This window comes from Tenrec ecaudatus, chromosome 1, assembly GCF_050624435.1.
Source record: "Tenrec ecaudatus isolate mTenEca1 chromosome 1, mTenEca1.hap1, whole genome shotgun sequence".
NCBI lineage: Eukaryota > Metazoa > Chordata > Mammalia > Afrosoricida > Tenrecidae > Tenrec > Tenrec ecaudatus.
Window position 1 is genome coordinate 172,083,780 of NC_134530.1, and position 19,167 is coordinate 172,102,946.

The 19,167-nt window shown below is 51.2% G+C and overlaps 2 protein-coding genes across 2 annotated transcripts; both read left to right on the forward strand.

Moving 5' to 3' along the window:
* Positions 1-771: 771 nt before the first annotated feature.
* On the forward strand, positions 772-13,806 carry NDUFS2 (NADH:ubiquinone oxidoreductase core subunit S2). Its single transcript, XM_075563919.1, has 14 exons — positions 772-996; positions 1,763-1,869; positions 6,098-6,288; positions 8,304-8,424; positions 8,566-8,678; positions 8,946-9,020; positions 9,205-9,282; positions 9,665-9,750; positions 9,979-10,098; positions 10,653-10,782; positions 11,053-11,148; positions 11,314-11,397; positions 13,370-13,427; positions 13,598-13,806. The coding sequence occupies exons 1-14, from the start codon at positions 902-904 to the stop codon at positions 13,633-13,635; spliced, it is 1,392 nt and encodes a 463-aa protein (XP_075420034.1). The 5' UTR covers positions 772-901; the 3' UTR covers positions 13,636-13,806.
* Positions 13,807-15,930: 2,124 nt separating this feature from the next.
* On the forward strand, positions 15,931-17,673 carry FCER1G (Fc epsilon receptor Ig). The gene is made up of 5 exons (XM_075540801.1): positions 15,931-15,961; positions 16,148-16,287; positions 16,476-16,508; positions 16,917-16,937; positions 17,318-17,673. Exons 1-5 carry the CDS (start codon positions 15,931-15,933, stop codon positions 17,378-17,380), a joined length of 288 nt encoding a protein of 95 aa, XP_075396916.1. The 3' UTR covers positions 17,381-17,673.
* The last annotated feature ends 1,494 nt before the right edge of the window (positions 17,674-19,167 follow it).

The window sequence follows — 19,167 nt, forward strand, 5'->3', positions numbered from 1 at the left end:
AGGATGGAAGCTGCTTTGTCTCTTCCATATCAAATTGGGGTCAGATTCCTGGTGCCACTTCTTGTCTATGCTGCTGGCCCCTGTCCAAGCCTGGGGCAGGGTCAGAAAGAAGTCAGTGAAAAGAGGCTGGTCTAGGAGGGAAGTGGAGTGCTTCTCTAAGTTCAGAGAGCCTGGCAGATCTCAAGGTCACACACAGGTGTCTTTCCCTCCTAGGAAGTGGTTCCCTCCAGCAGGCAATCCGATCAGCTTAGGTCGGAGTGCTCAGACCTGCTTGAGAAGCTCAGTGGTTACCTTTCCCAGATAGGAATCTTTTGGATTCAGAAATGGGGAGATAATTGGGAAAGCCCGAGGTTACCCTAGAAAGGCAGGAGCCTGGGCCACTAACTCAAAGGTTGGGACTTTGAATGGACGCAGCAATGCCTGGTGAACTGCTTCCACAAATCTTACAGCCACGAAAACCCTGCGCAGGCGCTTCGACTGTGCAACCCCTGGAGTCGCCAAGTCTCGGGCGGATCCCGAGACCGAAGGACAACGCCAGAATGGCAGGGTCAGGCACAGCTACTTGGAGACCGGGCCAGGGCAGAAGGCGGAGGGGGCGGGAAGGAACCTCCGCGTCTGTGCGCTGAGGCCGCTGCCGGGGGACAAAGTACACGCAGGCGGGCGCTGCCTCCCGCAGGAGTGGCAAGTTTCGCCGGCTCGTGCCTCGACAGGTCCGCCAAGCGCAACGGGAACAGACGACGGTAGTCGCCTCGATTAAGGGACAATAGGCAGGCGCCCAGAAGCCGGAAGTCGTCGGGGTCGTGGGCGGCGCCATTGCCCTCCCGGGCGAGAAGCCCGGCAGGAGGCGCGCCGGCGCCACTTCCGCCCGGTTCTCCTTCCCGCTGTCGGCCCCGGGAGCGAGATGGCGGCGCTGAGGGCCCTCTGCAGCCTCCGGGGCGTCGCGGCCCAGGTGCTGCAGCCCGGCGCCGGGGGCCGACTGGCAGTTCAGCCCAGCAGGTGAGACCGGGGACAGTGTGCGTCGCAGTTTCCCCAAGGCTAGGGTTTCTCGAGTCTGGGACACCCCGCGAGCCTCGTGACCCCCACACCGTCCCCAAGGAAAGAGTGACCTAGCTTGGTGACCCCCGCGCCCAGGCCTCCAGGCCTCGCGGGTCCAGGAGGCGTGTGGGGGAAGGAGAGGATCTTGAGCTTGTGCCAGCCATGAAATCAGTGGGGATGGGAGACCCGGCCCTCAACCTCGGTGGTAATGCCACCTACTTATGCCCTGCTGCGCCTCCCCACTCCCGCAAGGGGGGCGGGGTGCACCTGGGGGCCATCGCCCTGGAGACTGGGGCGCCTTCTGAGGGGTGCGGAGGCTAAGGATCCTTGATGGGCACCAGGGACCTGCCTGAGTAACCTCGCCCGCCTCCACGGAGCTTACACACGTTGCCTTCTCAGCCTTCCGTTGACCTTGAATAAGCACCTTCCCAGCATGTATGTTCTCCAGGTTGTGAGAGAGTTAGAATCCTCCAACTTTGCAGCACAGGGGCGATGGGACTTTAGAAATAAGTTCTGTCTTAGTGGAAAGGGAACCCCTAGGGCACCTTGTTTACCCATAGGGTTACACGCAAGCACCTCACCTCGGTGCTTGCCGGGAATTGAAGGAGCCAAGCTATCTTTCCATGGGCCCAGAAAAGAGTGCGTAGGGAAATAAAAATTTTTAAAAGAACAGTGTTTGGGAATTGGAAGGCTTATGTTCTAGGATCCGTGTCTTTTAACTCCTCAGAGGTGCTCGCCAGTGGCAGCCAGATGTGGAGTGGGCAGAACAGTTTGCAGGGGCTGTCATGTACCCTACCAAGGAAACAGCCCACTGGAAGCCTCCACCCTGGAATGGTGAGTGCCAAGAACTGCCCCAACCTATGCCCATCACTGCCCACGATTTTTACACCTTCCTGGGAGGCAGTCTCATTTTAAGTTGCTGCCCCCCGTTTTAGGTCAGCTTTAGCCCCCATCCTCTTAATTCTTTTACCCAGTTGAGTACAATCTAATTGTAGTAATAGGAGTAATAATAATAGATAGCGAAGGAAAAGAAGGGCATCCCAGACAGAAGAAGCATAGGTTCCAGCCAATACCTGAACGTCTTTATCAAATTTAACTCCTCAGCTTCAGCTGTCCCCTAGAGGTTTAGGACTGCACCTCCAGCTCCCTCTCTGCCATGGTGATTGTCACCCTGGTTCACAGATGAATCCTGCCTAAATGCCGCCCCCCCCCATTAAAATGAGTATTTTGTTCATTAGCATAATCATTCTGATCCTTCAGGGTTGAAATGTTTGTGGTTACCTTGGCTCTTTCCGCTCTCTTGCCCCCTCTGCCCATGTCCAATAAGTTATCCTGTAGATTCTCTCGTGAAGTGCCACACCTGGCTGCCTCGCCCTTTTGATTCTTGTTGTCATCACTCTAGTTCAGGTTCATCTTGTGATAAACTTTCATTATTTCAGGAATGCCTTCCTACCACTGATTGTCCCCTTTCCAATGTGCTATAGGACACCATGACCTTCACGCTTCCCAAACACCATTTCATCATATCAGCCTTTCACTTGACCAAAAACCCTCAGACCCATTTCTTCCCGCCAACTCCAGCTCACAGCCACCGGCTTGATTCTGCCTCTCAGCAACCCCATAGCTCCGAGTGGAACTGCCCCCTGTAAAGACAGGGGTAGAAAGTCTCAGTTTTCTCCTACGGGTCAACCCAACCCATAATCCACTAAACCATTTCTAGTAATAAACAATTGCTTAGAGCTTAGTTGTCAGGAGAGCCAGCCCCTAACAAATCATCACAGGCCCGGCAGGCGCAATTGTACAGTGATAATAAGCAAAGACTACAGTAAGTCATAGAGAATAAGAAAGATAGAAGAGAGATTGAAATAATGGAGTCAGACACATTTCGTTGTAGCATGCTTACCTCATCTCCTCTTGGTACAGGGCAGGAGAGAGGGCGATGGGAAGGAGGACAAGGGGAGAGGGGAGAGAGGAGCGGGAGAGAGGTCTTTATTTCTAACCAAGGTCTTTATTATATACAATTGGGGGTGTGCAAGCCCCCTAATTACAGGTAAAAACATACGTCACAGGAAGAGGTTGTACTATAGGTAATACAGTAATGAGAGGGGGACGGTCTAGGGGTATGCACGCAATAGGAAGGGGATGGATTGGGAGTACACAGGGGAGGGATTAGGAGTACACATCTGACCACATGGCCGGATCCTAGGTTCAGGATGGCATCCTAACTTTGGATGTCACTGAGCAGGTTTGACTTGTTCTCTGGATCTCCATGGAAACAATTACTATCCTTATCAGTAGGGGGTGAGCCCCACCTGCAGTGGACCAGACTGCTGTCTGAATGCTTCAGGGAGAATATCTCTAGGCACCTGACCGCCCACCTTGTGCTGGCAAGCAGCTTCTAATGTTTGACATATCTGTGGGGGAGACAAAGCTGGGGTTCAGTCTTTTGTAACCCACACTTAGTCTGTTTATTTTCTTTTATTTCACGTTAACCCTTGCTACAACCACATGAAAGTAGCATTAGTACTGCCCTGATTTTTGGTTCAAGGAGGGGCGTCCCTGGGTGGTGTAAGCAGTTCACTGCTGACTTCTGAACAAGAAGGTGGCATTTGAATCAGCCCGGTGGCTCTTCAGAAGATAGGCCTGGTGACCTGGTTGTGAAGTCACGGCTTTGTGAGCCATTCTACTCTGCACACCTGCAGTTGCCAGGAGTCAGACTGCTCGCTGGCCACTAACAACCAGAGGGTGCAGGGAGACTGAAACCGGCTCTGTGGCCCCCAGGAAGTGTTGAGCTCAGGTCTGTCCGACTCTGAAACCCACAGTGGAGAATGTTGGTTGAGAAGATGGGCTCTGGTTGCAGGTCTCATTTGAAATTCGGGACCAGTGGATAAAGTACCTGCTCCATCACCTTATTCTGGGACCAAGGAGGGGAAGCAGAAGCCATTTAGTGTCCCGTGTGGCACGTGGTCAGTTCTTCATACATATGAACTGTTAGTATTGGTCATTGTGACCGCTATTTTATCCTGTCTCCTAGCACCAGCCTCCTGCCTCTTGGGATGGCCTGCTGGAAGTCCCACAGATGTTTGCTTCCTGTTTCTAAGACATGAAGTGTGGATTCCACAGCGCTTGGAAAGCCTTTTCTTTTCCCTACACCTAACTGCTTCAGCTCCTACCTCTAGGAGGCCTTCACGATGATTTCTTTCCTTCCACTAAATAATTTATCGCTAAGCCACTTGCTTGGGAACTGATCAATTTGACCTGGGTTCCTCGCTGTTTACATGTACTTACCCAAATTAAATTGTAAGTCTCTGAGGGGAAACAATGCACAAATAGTAATAGCAAGCACTAAATACATTTGCTAGGTCCTTTGGAGAGCAGTGTATCCTAGTTGTTAGGAGTACAGGCTGTGGAGCTGAGCTGCTAGTTCAAATCCTGCCTCTGCCACTCCCTAGCTCTGTGATCCTGGGCAAGGCCTTTGGCCTCTCTGGCCTCAGTGTCTCCAATAAAATGTGAACATAAAAGTACCTGGGGGGGATCTGCATGTGACCCCCTCCCTTGGGGACAGACAACAGAAAAGGGGATGAAGAGCCGTCGGACAGGGCAGGGTGTGACAAAATAATAATTTATAAATTATCAAGGGCTCATGAGGGAGCGGGGAGGGAGAGGGGAAAAGAGACCCGATGTCAAGGGTTTAAGTGGAGAGTAAATGCATTGAGAATGATGAGGGCAATGAATGTACATATGTGCTTTACACAATTGATGTGTGTATGGATTGTGATCAGAGTTGTATGAGCCCCTAATAAAATGTTTTTTTTAAAAAAAGGACCTGGGGTCCATATAGGAACTCTAGTGGCACAGAGGTTAAGCACTTGGCTATAACCGAAAGGTCTGTAGCTCAAACCTCCAGTCACTCTGCAGAAGGAACATGCATGCAACAGTCTGCTTCTGTTAAGATTTCAGCCTGGAAGCCCCGTGGAGCAGTTTGTTCTCCGCCCCGTAGGATCAGTGTGAGTCAGAAGTGACCTGATGGCAATAAATAGGTTTCCTTTTTGTTTTTTAACTACTCACTGTGAGAATTAAGATAAAGTACCTGGCTATATATGTGTTACCTCTTATTGTTGATAATAAGGTTCTCTGTGAGGGACATTGCCGGGAAATGGGGAGCTAATAAGTGTGAGGAGAAAGAAAATATTCTGAAATGAATGGCGGTGATGATTGCACAACTCTCCGTCACGTGCTTGAACTATTAAATTGTGTGATAGTCCACCTTACAAATCTGGTGAGACCGGACATGGACACAGTTCAGATCAGAGCTGGAAGCACAGGGAACCCAGGACAGATGAACCCCTCAGGATCAGTAATGAGAGTGATACCAGGAGGGTGAAGGTAAGGTGGGGGAGAAAAGGGGAACTGACCACAATGACCTACCTATAAACCCCTTCCAGGGGGCAGACAACAGAAAAGTGGGTGAAGAGACATAGTGGTCGGTGTAAGACATGAAAAATAATTCAAAGTATCAGGGACTCATGGGGGGGGGGTGAGCTGATACCTTTGGTTTTACAAAAAATCATTTTATTGGGGGCTTGTACAACTCTTATCACAATCCATATATTCATCCATTGTGTCAGGCACCTTTGTATATTTTTTGCCATCATCATTCTCAAAACATTTGCTTTCTGCTTGAGCCCTTGGTATCAGCTAAAGAAAATGTTTTTTGAAAATGATGATGGCAACAAATGTACAAATGTGCTTGAGACGATGGATATTATGTATGGGTTATGATAAGAGCTGTAAAGCCCCCAATAAAATTATTTCAAAAACAACAACAAATAGATGTTCTAGGAGACAAAGAAGAGGAGTGGTGGGGTGTTTATGGTCCCTCTCATCAGAAAGCTGAGCTCTCCCCTTTTTCCCTCTTAAGATCTTCTACTTAGTTTGGAATGATGAAAATAGGATTAACGAGATTGTGGAAGATGTATTGGGAGAGGCTAATGACGTACTGTCTCTTGGGGGGTTTCCACGAGAATTACTCTTGAGCTACCAACTATTTCCCACTTCTCAGATGTGGACCCTCCCAAGGACAAACTGGTGTCGAACCTGACCCTGAACTTTGGGCCTCAGCACCCGGCCGCCCACGGAGTCCTGCGCCTCGTGATGGAACTGAGTGGGGAGATGGTGCGCAAGTGTGACCCTCACATCGGCCTGCTGCACCGCGGCACGGAGAAGCTCATCGAGTACAAGACCTACCTGCAGGTGTGGGAGTGAGTGGGGCTGTGGACAGGATGGATCCCGGGTGGAGGGCTGGGTTGCTCTTCCCAAAACCCCAGGGAAGTTGCTGAGGGGTGCTGCCTGGCAGGGCCCAGGACAGCCTTGGCGGGATGGGTAGGAGGGGCGGCATCTGGAGTTGGTTTCTCCAGCAGCAGCAGTGGCTTGGAGCTGGAGACACATTCCTGGCGTTTGTCTGGCTGCTGCTGCTTTTCTTTTCCCCTCAGACTTTCTACTGTGAACTCAGCGCGGGTGTACGGAGCAGATCACCATTTCTGCTTTCAGCAACTTAAATAAACGTGTCAACCCTCCCAGTGGCTTGCCCTGCCCCCAACCCCATTCTCCTCTTCCCTCCCTCTGGTTGAACATTAGCTTCCCACTGACCCATGGGTGTGAACACCAGTCTACCCTCTAGCCTGTTGCTCCCCCTTCCCTTCCATCCCCACCTAGTCTTCATAACCAGCAAAGTCTGCTTGTTTTCATATCAAGACCTTTTTGAAATTTTAAAAAATTTCTTGTAATGACAGTGGGCTCATAAACTCTGTCCTTTTGTGTTTGACTAATTGCCCTCTCTGGCTGACTGCCTGCCCAAGTATCGTTGCTCTACTGCCTCAGTTTCCCTGCTCTTAGATTAGTGCGTCAGCTCGGGTGTCCCCAGAGGAGGGGGAGGAGGAGAGACGTCAGCTCTTGGAGGAGTCACAGCTGATTCTTGTATCTCTCTGTCTAAGTTTGTTTTTGAAACCGTGAGTCAGAGCAACTGGGGTGGGGGGTGGCGGGGGGGGGGGGGAAGGGAGGAGAAGTGCTGCGGGTTGTGAGTGTGTGCCAAGTAGTGTGGGTCAGACTTGAAGTTGGATCTAGGTTGAGCCGCTGAAGTTTTCCCCTTTCTCTTATGAAACAACAGGTCTGGCTACAGAAGGTGGTGGCATTAGGATTTAGTCAGTAGCCTGGGATTGACTGTGAGTGGCGGGAATGGGGGGATTCCCCCACAGCGTCCAGGCAATGATGATCCCAGAGTGCATGGAGTTCAGCTTTGTCGTGGGATCCCACGTCCCAGTGATGTCAGCACAAGAACAGGCTGTCCCCAAGAGGGGCATCTTGGCCCCGCCTCTTTCCTGGAAGCTCAAGCTAGTTTAGGAGGGAGCGAGGACATGGTTTTTTTCCTTCCTGTCTTTTCTCATTCTTGGGAAATAACCAGTTATTCCCAGCTACTCCAAACAAATCCTGCCAAAACTCCATCCTGTCCTCAGGCTCTGCCATCTTTTTCTGTTTTCACTTTTAGTGCTCTGTCTCCCATGAAGTCCTCACTCCCCAAGGTTTCTGAAGACAGATTGCGCGCCCTGGGTCTCTCGCTCTCGTCCTGAAGAGCTGTGAGAGCATTGGAGGAGGCTCGGAAGTCCGAGGTCTCTGGCAGGGGAGCCCCCTGAGTCAGGCTTGTTGGCAGTGGGGCGTTAGAGCTACCGTTATGGGCCGAGAGTGGCTTGTAAGAGCCAACTGTGCCATTTTTGGGAACTCTGAGTGGGTTGTTACACACAGCCATTATTAAAACTTAAATGCCGTAAACCCATAACTTAGTACACTATATTAACCACAAAGGCAGGAAGGGCTTGAAAGTCGCCACTTTCCGGTGCTGTGTTCTTGAGGTAACTTTTATTGGTAGGGGTGGAAGTACGGTATAATTGGTGTGCTCATCCTTCGCCTCTTCCCAACACCCAGTTGTCTGATGTTGTTGCTTAAAAGTGTCTGATGGAGTTTTCCCATGTGGGAGTCAGTAAGCTTGACAGATCTGGGGTTTTCCTCCTCCCCGGGGAGCTGCTTGTTAAATATTGGCCAGCATAGTATGGCACTGGTTTAGGGCAGTTTCATCTCCTCTGGCTACGGCTGTTGGGATTGGCAGGGATTACACAACCCCAGCCTCTGTCTGCTGCCCACCGAGAGCCAGGTTTCCAGCCATCAGCCTGGGGCCTAGGTTTGTTCAGCATGGCCCCCGCGCCTGCTCTTCCTAGGCCCTTCCATACTTCGACCGGCTGGACTATGTGTCCATGATGTGTAACGAGCAGGCCTATTCCCTGGCTGTGGAGAAGTTGCTCAACATCCAGCCTCCACCACGGGCTCAGTGGATCCGAGGTATGCCCTGCCTCCTCTCCTGGGACCCTCTGAGCACAGCCCAGGGTCCACCCCAAGTCTGGCATGCCTTCAGCCCCCACCCAGCCTCTGCCTAGAACTTCCGTCAGCCCCTATTGCCCCTCGGCTCTCCCCACTCCCCAGTGCTGTTTGGAGAAATCACACGGCTTCTGAATCACATCATGGCGGTGACCACACACGCCCTGGACATCGGGGCCATGACCCCTTTCTTCTGGATGTTTGAAGAAAGAGAGAAGGTAGGTGAGGGGGGCGAGGCGGGTTGGGGGTGCGGTAGGGAGGGGGAAGGAAGCACAAGAGCTAAAGACGGTCTGCTGGAGAGATTAAGAGGGAAGTGGGTGGTGGTCATTAATGGAGAGAAGGCGAAGGGTGTAATCCTGGGTTTATTCTTGGGAATTCTGGGTCAGGAGGGTTGGTTGAGCATGATTAGGTAGGGGGCGGACCGCCATGCTGTTGGATTTAGAGGTCTAGGACGTTGTCACTAATTCCCAGTGTGTCCTATCAAGATGTTTGAGTTCTACGAGCGAGTGTCCGGCGCCCGAATGCACGCTGCTTATGTCAGGCCGGGAGGCGTGCACCAGGTGAGCCGGCACCCTGCCCTCTGAGCACTCAGCCCAGGCTTGTCTTCTCTGCGGCCACAGGAGGGCAGCACGGGCATGTGGAATGGCCAGGGCTAGCTGTCCCCTGTGGCCTGGGAGACCGAAGCTGGCTCTCCCTCCAGAATGCAATCTCTGGGCTCACTGCCATCCTCCATTTGGCTTCCAGGACCTACCTCTCGGGCTCATGGATGACATCTATGAGTTTTCTAAGAACTTCTCTCTCCGGATTGATGAGGTGGAGGAGGTAAGATGGGAGTCAAATGGGGGAAAAACTCTCTTTGCATTCCCATTTGTGAAAAACTACGAGGAGTCCTAGTGATGTAGCGTAGCGAGTTAAGCTTTATCTGCTACCCAGAAAGTCCGTGGCTCAAACCCACCAGCTCCTCCGAGAGAGAAAGATGAGGCTTTCTGGTCCCAGAAAGATTTATAGCCTCACGTCTATTTAGCCTTAAAGGATTGCTATGAGTTGGAATTGACTCCACGGTAGTGAGGTGGTTTTTTTTTTTTTTTTACTGTATTAGTTTATTATCATTATTAAATTTTATAATTGAGTAGTGAGTTTTTAAGGAAAATATGGCAGTCTCCTGGACTGAAGAGCAGTCACACACTGTTTTCTTCACGATCAGATGCTGACCAACAACAGGATCTGGCGAAATCGCACGGTGGACATCGGGGTTGTCACAGCAGAGGATGCCCTTAACTACGGTTTCAGGTGTGAGGAATGCGACTGCTTCCCCGGGCGCTGCGCTGCGCCCGGGGCCCTGGTGCTGACTCCTCTGCAGGGTTGGGGCAGGAGTGGCTTTGGGAGTGTGTGACAGGCACGCTCACTGTTGGGCTCTGGGTTTTAACCCTGCCCGTTGAAGGTGAGGAAAAGAGGAGCATGTGTCTGCTTCCTCTATTAGTGGATAGTGGCCCTAAATTGCCATTGTCTGCTCTCCAGTGGGGTGATGCTCCGGGGCTCTGGTATCCAGTGGGACCTTCGGAAGACACAGCCCTACGATGTGTACGACCAGGTGGAGTTCGATGTTCCCATTGGCTCCCATGGGGACTGCTATGATCGGTAAGGCTCCAGCGGCTTCCGGCTCCGTGTCCAGCTGGCCTCCCTGCCTGGTCTCCTTTTGGCCCGCTTTCTTCTTTGCTCTGCCTCCTAGAATCTCCTGGCCTGCTGTGTTTCTCAAACTGGGTTCCTTTTCAGAGCACAGTCATATACAAACGGCCTTTAAAAGTTCATGGGAAAATGGGATTTAAAAATTAATGGAGGTTTTCCACACTTTTTGGAGGTTACCACTTTATTTTACCCATTCAGATGTTACCACTTTATTTTACCCTGACATTTTCTCGATGTTTCTGTTTGGTTATTTGTTTGCCTAAGAAGGTATTTAAAGAAGGCAAGGCCACAGGGCGTGGTCTGAGAAAGTAAGATTTGGGGGAGGACTCAGTATTAGAAGCAAAAGACGATAGGACTGATGTGGGTGGCCCAGTCAAGCAGAGGTGCTCCACCCAGGAGAAAAGTTTACTTAATGCTTTTTGCCCAGGTTGGCCAAGGGACACCGTTCCCTGCCCCGTATCTGACCCTCCTCCTTCTCTCCTTTGGGTCGGTCTCATCTACTTCAGGTACCTGTGCCGGGTGGAGGAGATGCGCCAGTCCCTTCGGATCATCCTGCAGTGTTTAAACAAGATGCCTCCTGGGGAGATCAAGGTTGATGATGCCAAAGTGTCTCCTCCAAAGCGAGCCGAGATGAAGGTTGGCGTGACTGCTTGGCGCAGAGGGAGTGTGGGGTCTTGGCAAAGAACCAACAGCCAGGGAGGCCTGTCCTTAGATGAGATCCTCTGTTTTCTTTTTCAGAAGAATAAATTGCGTGAAGGGGAGGTTTTTAACCCTCCCCAGTCTCCTCACCTGCTGTGACTTGTCTGCCCACTGACTCAGTGGGTTTGTAGTCGCCCCTAGGGGAGCGATGATTGTCGGACTGGGGAAAGGCCAGACTTACTGATGTTCTCGCTGTCTCCTCTGCAGACTTCCATGGAGTCGCTGATTCATCACTTTAAGCTGTACACCGAGGGCTACCAGGTGCCTCCAGGGGCCACCTACACTGCCATTGAGGCTCCTAAGGTGCGGAGCAGAGGGGAAGGGGGAGACAAGATGTGGAGTGGGTGACTGGGGACACGTCTTCAAGGAAACGCTGTTTGCCACTGAGAGGACACGACGGGACTAGAGATTTTGTTGGGGGAAATGTGCCTCCTTCTAATGGGGCAGCGACTCTTCTCCCTCGCACAGGGCGAGTTTGGCGTTTACCTGGTGTCTGATGGCAGCAGCCGCCCGTACCGATGCAAGATCAAGGCGCCTGGTTTTGCCCACTTGGTAAGAAGCAATCCCAAGGACTCTGATGCGGGGATTTGAATCTAGTCGTTTTTTGACCTGGGTTTTGAACTCTGTGTGTGTGTCTGTTTTATTTATTTTTAAAAATCGTTTTATTAGGGGTTCATACAACTCTTTTTTTTGTGTGTGTGTGTTTTAAACGTTTTATTAGGGGCTCGTACAACTCTTATCACAGTCCATACTTATATATACATCAATTGTATAAAGCACATCTGTACATTCTTTGCCCTAATCATTTTCTTTTCTTTCTTTCTTTTTTTTTCCCTTTTTTTTTTTTACATTTTATTAGGGACTCATACAACTCTTATCACCATCCATACATATACATACATCAATTGTATAAAGCACATCCATACATTCCCTGCCCCAATCATTCTCAAAGCATTTGCTCTCCACTTAAGCCCTTTGCATCAGGTCCTCTCTTTTTTTCCCCTCCCTCCCCGCTCCCCCTCCCTCATGTGCCCTTTGTAATTTATACATCGTTATTTTGTCATATCTTGCTCTATCCGGAGTCTCCCTTCCCCCCCCTTCTCTGCTGTCCCTCTCCCAGGGAAGAGGTCACATGTGGATCCCTGTAATCAGTTCCCCCTTTCCAACCCACTCACCCTACACTCTCCCAGCATCGCCCCTCACACCCTTGGTCCTGAAGGTATCATCCACCCTGGATTCCCTGTGCCTCCAACCCTCATATGTACCAGTGTACAGCCTCTGTCCTATCCAGCCCTGCAAGGTAGAATTCGGATCATGGTAGTTGGGGGGAGGAAGCATCCAGGATCTGGGGGAAAGCTGTGCTCTTTGTTGGTACTACTTTGCACCCTGACTGACCCATCTCCTCTCCTAAACCCCTCTATGAGGGGATCTCCATTGGCCGACACTTGGGCCTTGGGTCTCCACTCTGCACTTCCCCCTTCATTCAATGTGGTGTGTGTGTGTGTATATATATATATATATATATATATATATATATATATATATATATATATATACACACACACACATATTCTTTTTTTTTATGATGCCTTATACCTGGTCCCTTTGGCACCTCGTGATCACACTGGCTGGTGTGCTTCTTCCATGTGGGCTTTTTTGCTTCTGAGCTAGATGGCCGTTTGTTTATCTTCAAGCCTTTAAGACCCCAGACACTATCTCTTTTGATAGCCGGGCACCATCAGCTTTCTTCGCCACATTTGCTTATGCACCCATTTGTCTTCAGCGATCCGATTATGGAGGTGTGCAGCCAATGATATGATGATTTTTTGTTCTTTGATGCCTGATAACTGATCCCTTTGGGATCACTCGCTCACTCAGGCTGGTGTGTTCTTCCATGTGGGCTTTGTTGCTTCTGAGCTAGATGGCCGCTTGTTTATCTTCAAGCCTTTAAGACCCCAGTCACTATCTCTTTTGATAGCCGAGCACCATCAGCTTTCTTTACCACATTTACTTGTTCACCCACTTTAGCTTCAGCAGTTGTGTCGGGAGAGTGAGCATCATAGAGTACCAATTTAATAAACGAAAGTATTCATGTATTGAGGGAGTGCTTGAGTAGAGGCCCAAGGTCCTTCCGCCACCTTAATATTAAACCTATAAATGTAGACAATTAGATCTATTTCCCCATTCTCATATATATTCATACAACTCTTATCACAATCCATACATACATCTATTGTGTAAAGCACATTTGTACACTCATTGCCCTCATCATTCTCAAAACATTTGCTCTCCACATAAGCCCCTGGCATCAGCTCTTCATTTTTCCCCTCCCTCCCTGCTCCCTGTTGCCTCATGAACTCTAGATAATTTACAAATGATTATTTTGTCATCTCTTGCCCTGTCCGATGTCTCCCTTCCCCCACTTTTCTGTTGTCCGTTCCAACCTGGGTTGAATTTTTCTGAACCCTCCTTTCTCCTCGTACCCCACAAATCTTGCCTAACATGGGTGCTCTCCCCTCCGCAGGCTGGCTTGGACAAGATGTCCAAGGGACACATGCTGGCAGATGTCGTCGCCATCATAGGTACTGGGTCCATCATGTGGCCGAGACGTCTTAGACCAAGGGGTTGGGGTGGGGAACCCCCTGCGTTGGCCCCAGAAGCTGGGGCCTCCCCGTTGGGCATAGCTTATGGGTTTGGGTTCTGAATAATCTTTGGTATAACCTCATTTTCTCTCCACCCCCTGGCCTCTTAGGTACCCAAGACATTGTGTTTGGAGAAGTAGATCGGTGAACAGGGGTGACCTCCGTCCTCAGCTTCCTCAGTGACATGCGTCACCACTGGAAGTGGTGTGTGTGCATGCGTGGAAGTGCCTGTCCACACATGTACACTGAGCTGTCAGGCTTCCTGGGTGTGTATATGAAAAGGAAAGTATAATAAATTAGCCGTTCTGCGGCCCCTAGGCCCAAGCTTCTGGTATGTCTTTCTCAGGATCTCTGTCTTTCACTCTGACGGGAAACTTAAGTGTGCTAACGCTCCATTTCTCTTCTGGACTCTGTTCTTAGCGATATTCCTGCTTACGCCCACCCCTCTCTGAATGGTATGCTCTCCACTTCTCCATTCCCCATGTCCTCCTCACTTCCTCTTTTCTCCTCAATCCAACCCCACCCCCCTTCGAGGCCCCCTGTGCCCAGGGCTTCCAGGTGTCTACACAGGTTGGTGAAGCCCTCCAGTCAAGATGGGGTACAAGGCCAGGGGGAGGAAAGGACTAGTTGGGGTCTCCAGCAGTCTCGCTGGCCGGTCTTCTCTGAACGGGGTGGAGTGAAAGCTGCCATGTGTAGACGGACCTCGCCCAGTAGAAGAGACCCAGCTTTCTGTGGTGTCAGGGCCCTGGTCAGGGAAGGCCCGAGGCCTAAGTGACCCGCTCTCCCAGCTCCCCTAGTTGGCCCTTCCGGGAGCCGCCCGGTCTCAGCGCAGGAAGGGGAAGGGGCCAAAGCGTGGGGGAAGGCGGGGCAGGAAGGGGGGAGCTCTGTGGTCAAGGCCCTGCGCCGAGTCTGTACCGCTGTGCAGTGCTGTCGGAGCGCCCGGTCCGCAGCTGCCCCCGGCCCGCGGCCCAAGATGATTCCAGCCGTGATCTTGCTCTTACTCCTTCTGATTGACCGAGCAGGTGAGAAGGTTTGAGGGACGGACCGTGAGTCGAGCTCCGGGGGCTGTGGCCATGGGCTGGGGCAGGCACAGAGGAAGACTGGAGTGGGCAGACAGCCGCTGGGCTGACACGGACGCTGAGAGCCACAGGCCGGCCTGCCAGCGCAGTAGGGACGCGGTACCCCTGTCTTATTGGCCTCTTCCTACCCTGTGCTTCCTCGTCAAGACTGATGGGATCCGGAGGCTGCAGTTTGTCAGGGCTGAGAAATGGATGTGGGACTGCAGGCTCCGGGTTCGGCCAGAGCTCCATTTTCCAGAATCCGCCTGTTCACGGGGCTCATCCATTGGTAGCTGCCTAAACAATACAGAGCCCACTTGAAGAAAGCAGGGGCCGACCTCATGCTGGGGAGGGAGGCATGGCTGGTCAAGATACACTGGGGCGAGGTCATCACAAACATGCTTTGTGTCCGCGTGCCGACAGGCGAGTGGGCAGCACAAAATGCCCTCTAGAGGCCTTGGCATCAGCTGAGAAATAGAGGCAGAAAAGAGAAATCCCCAGCGACTAATGTCTCAGATCAGCTTTTAAGAACACTGGCTAGGGTGGGTTGTCTGTCTATGCTGAAAGAGAGTTGAAGAGGGAATGGTGGCAGCTGCGTCCTGTGGGGAGGAAGGAGGCTTGAAAACTTGGGGATATTGAAAGATACAAGACAGGAGGAGAGCAGCCAGCTCTGAAGGCAGAGAGCAAGGCCGCCGTGAGTCGGGAGACAACCTGGATTTGTGTCGCAGCCCCGTCCCTAACTCTGTGATCGCGGATGAGTTACTTAACTTTTGGTTTCGTTGTCCAGAGAGTGGCGATGATGATATTTCGCTCAGGGTGGTTTTGAGACTTGTGCAATATTCTGTGGGAAAATGTGTTGTGGACTAGCAAAAGCACACTCGTGAGTCCTTCTGATAAGGGCCTGGTGCAATCTTGAAGCCAGATCATGGATCATGTAAATGACACAAGACATCCCTTCTCTGTGGCCCAGAGTATGTACATGCCTTCTCACGTGGTGGGGCAGCGTGGCGAGCGATGGGATCCACAGAGCTGTGGACATTTCCTTGAGCCAGCCTAAGACTTGCCCAGTCTTGAGTTCGCAGCCTCTGGGATCAGCCGGTTTTCCCCAAATCTAAGTGTCTTATGAGAAGACAGAAAGCAGAGAGACTTGCAACAAGATGACCATGTAATCTTGTGTGATTGCCTTCTCCACGCCCCCCTCCCCCGGCACATCCTTCCTGTCCAGCCCCCAGCCGCAGGTCCGTCACAGGACTCAGCAGAGCCACTTCTGTGGTTTCTCTGCTGAAATTTGTCACAGCCTCCCTCCTACTCCACCCCTCCTCGGGGCTGAGGTTTTGGGTCTCGGCTCTGGGGAGCACAGATGGGTCCCTTGAGGGGGTTGCTCAATGGGGCCTGAAGAACCCACAGGACTGAAAGGTGAGGGTTGAGGCGCAAGGGAAAATCCTCGACTCTGGGTGCATCTAAGTACCACCATCGCAACAGACCCCTTCACACTTCACACTTCTGACTGAACCGAGTGGGGGAGCTGAGAGGAGGGTGGCAGGAGAAAGGAGTCAGGGGAAAGTGTCTGCCCTCTGAGCCCTTCCCCTTCTCCCTCCTGAGCGCCACATCCCCCCTGTGCCCCGACCCGGGCAACCTTTATCCCTTCAGCGGCCCTGCAAGAGCCTCAGCTCTGCTACATCCTGGATGCGATCCTCTTTTTGTATGGCATTGTCCTCACCTTGCTCTACTGTCGCCTCAAGGTAAGGTGGGACCAGACCAGGGTGAGGGCGGCAAGGAGAAGGGCAAGGGTGGGGAGGTGGGGGGCTGTTGTGTAGTGGATTCCAACAGCAGGAATGAAAGGGTTCCCCCATGGAGTTGGGGGTAGGGGTGGGGAGGAGGAGGGGCTGCTGACTTCCCCTTTGCTGATCACCTTTTCCCCCCATTCCAGATCCAGATGCGAAAGGCAGTAGCCAGCCATGAGGTAGGACTTCCCCCACTGCTGGGCACCAGCTGTTTCACACTCTGTGCCCTTGTAGGACTCTAGCCTTGGGGGCTGAGGTCTCTGGGAGGGGATACGTCAGGTACGGATCTGTTTCTGTTTCCCAGGCTACTCCTCCCTTCATCCTACCCCGCCATGCATCCCGGTCAAGCTGTACAGACAAATGAAGAGTCTGTGAGAGACTGGTGCATTGTGTGTCCCTGTGTGATTGTAGTCAGTCATACAGGCAAATGTGCATTGATTCATGCCCCTGGGCATCCGAGTGTGGGCCCTCTAGCTCATGAGGGCTAGCTCCTTTTGTCCAGAGACCTCTCTGGGAAGGGAAGAAAGTTCTGGAGGGCCCTGAAGGAGGTGTGGGTCTCTAATGCCTTGTCCCCTTTGCCTCCACAGAAGTCAGATGGCATTTACACGGTGAGTGAATCTGCCTCCCATCACCATTACCTCGTTCTGGGAAGTCAGCAGAGAAGGGTGGCATTTTGAGTGACTTTTAGAAGGGATGGTGCCGTAGTGGTTATGCACTGGGCCAGCAGTTTGACACCACCAGTAGCTCCACAGGAGAAAGATGAAGCTTTCTACTCCTTTAAAGAATTATTGTCAGAAAAAAAAGAGTTACCGTCTCAGAGTGGGGCAGTTCTACCCTGTCCTATAGGATCACTATGAGGCAAAATCTACTTGATGGCAGGGTGTTTGATTTGTTTGGGTTCTGTTTGGAAGAGGTGGAGTGTGTGGAGGTGGATAAGGGCCCTAAAAGGGACTCACACCTGACTATCCTCCGATACCCCCATTTCCAGGGCCTAAGCACTCGGAACCAGGAGACTTATGAGACCCTGAAGCACGAGAAGCCACCGAATTAGCCGTAGAATGGATGCCTTCCGTCTCATGCTTCCTCTCTTCCGAGTCGTCCTCCCACCCACGTGGGGGCATTCACCTAAGCTGCCCCGCTGAAATGAATACCACCGGACCCCACTCCATGCTGACTCTCCCTGCTCGTCAGTGCTCACCAGTGGGTCCTCCTCCCTGTGAAAAGCTTATGCTCAAATGCTGTTCATTAACATCCAATGCTTGCCCCTTGCCCTACTCTTGCCCATCCCCAGCTTCTGCTAAGCAATGCCAAGAGACTTCCTCCAATAAAGCCACCACACCCGGAGCGCGAGTCACTTGCCATCGCTCCACGCAGCCTCGGCCAGGCACTAGACTGGACACAAAATATAGGTGGGTTAGTGGATTGTCGTTGTTTTTACTATAGACACACACCTTTCAAAATGATATTACGGTAAAATATATAACACACAGAAAGGTGTTGTTTCAACCTGAAGATACAGATTTGAGCAAGGAAGACTCAGATCGTGATTTCACAGAGCTCACAGGTAAATGGACCCGTGGGCTAGTTTGTCTGATTGAGGAGTGAGTGCATGTTGACTGTGGCAGAAGAAGGGAAGATTTGTGGCCCTAGGTTATCCTGGGGTGGCACTGAGAAGGGGAATAATGTGTTGAGAGAATCTAGGTACGTCCGGAGCTATTAAAACCCAGTTGGTTTTCACTCATGGTGATCTTGCATGTTTCTGCTCGAGCTGTGCCCCATAGAATGGCTGATTTTCCAGTAGTAGATCTTTCCCCTAAGGAGCCTCTGGGTGGTCCTGGACCACCAACCTTTTGGCTAGCAGCAGAGGGTGCTAATCGCTTGAACCGCCCAGCTTTGTTTGGTGGTGGCATTGTTTTAAGACATCAGAAGCTAAGAAATTATTTCTGCGCCCCGCTTGTCCTTCTGTGTCTGGGAATTAAACCAAAGCTTGGTTGTAGAGTCTGGGTCTGGCTATGTTCCTCAAGTCATCACCAATCCCAATTAGAGGGCTTCCGGAGCAGTGTGAGGACCACTCACCACATACACATGTATGGGACCACACGCACACACACACTATTCAGTTGCCACAGTCGATTTCATTGGGATTGAGTTAATTCTAACTTATTGCTAAAAACCAAACATAAAGCTGAGATGATGGGAGTAAAATTGGGCCTTGGGCCTAATGAAATATTTTTATTGTCATTATATTAAGTCTTTATTTTTTAAAATCATTTTATTAGGCGCTCATACAACTCTGATCACAATCCATACATACATCAATTATATAAAGCATATTTGTACGTTCATTGCTAATGAAAGGTTTTATGGACACTGATTTTTTTTGTTTGTTTGTTTAGCAGCATCTGGGACAAGAGGGGCCTTCGAGGGCCAAATAAGGATGGGCTAGGCTGAGCAAAGGTAAACAAGTCCTGTCCGGATGAGAGGTCAGCTCTTCTAACATATGAGCAGGGACTCAAGGAAGCCCTCTGGTCAGTGCCTGCCCTGTTTCTAGCTCTGCTAGAGACAAGAGGCCCTGGAATTATCTGGACCCCAGCAGTTGCCACCATTCCCACCAGAGTCCAGAGTCTCCCTGCCAACCCAGTGCTGGGCTCTACTTTGCATAGGGACTCAAACTTTTCAAAGTATTTTCTAGCTCAGTGCACTATTTATTCATTCCACTAATCCTGTGTGGAAATTCAGACTCTGGAATTCATTAACCTGCCCAAGGTCACCGAGCAAATAACCGAGCTGGAATTCAGACTGCGATCTCTTTGAACCCACACGTTTTGCCACCTGAGG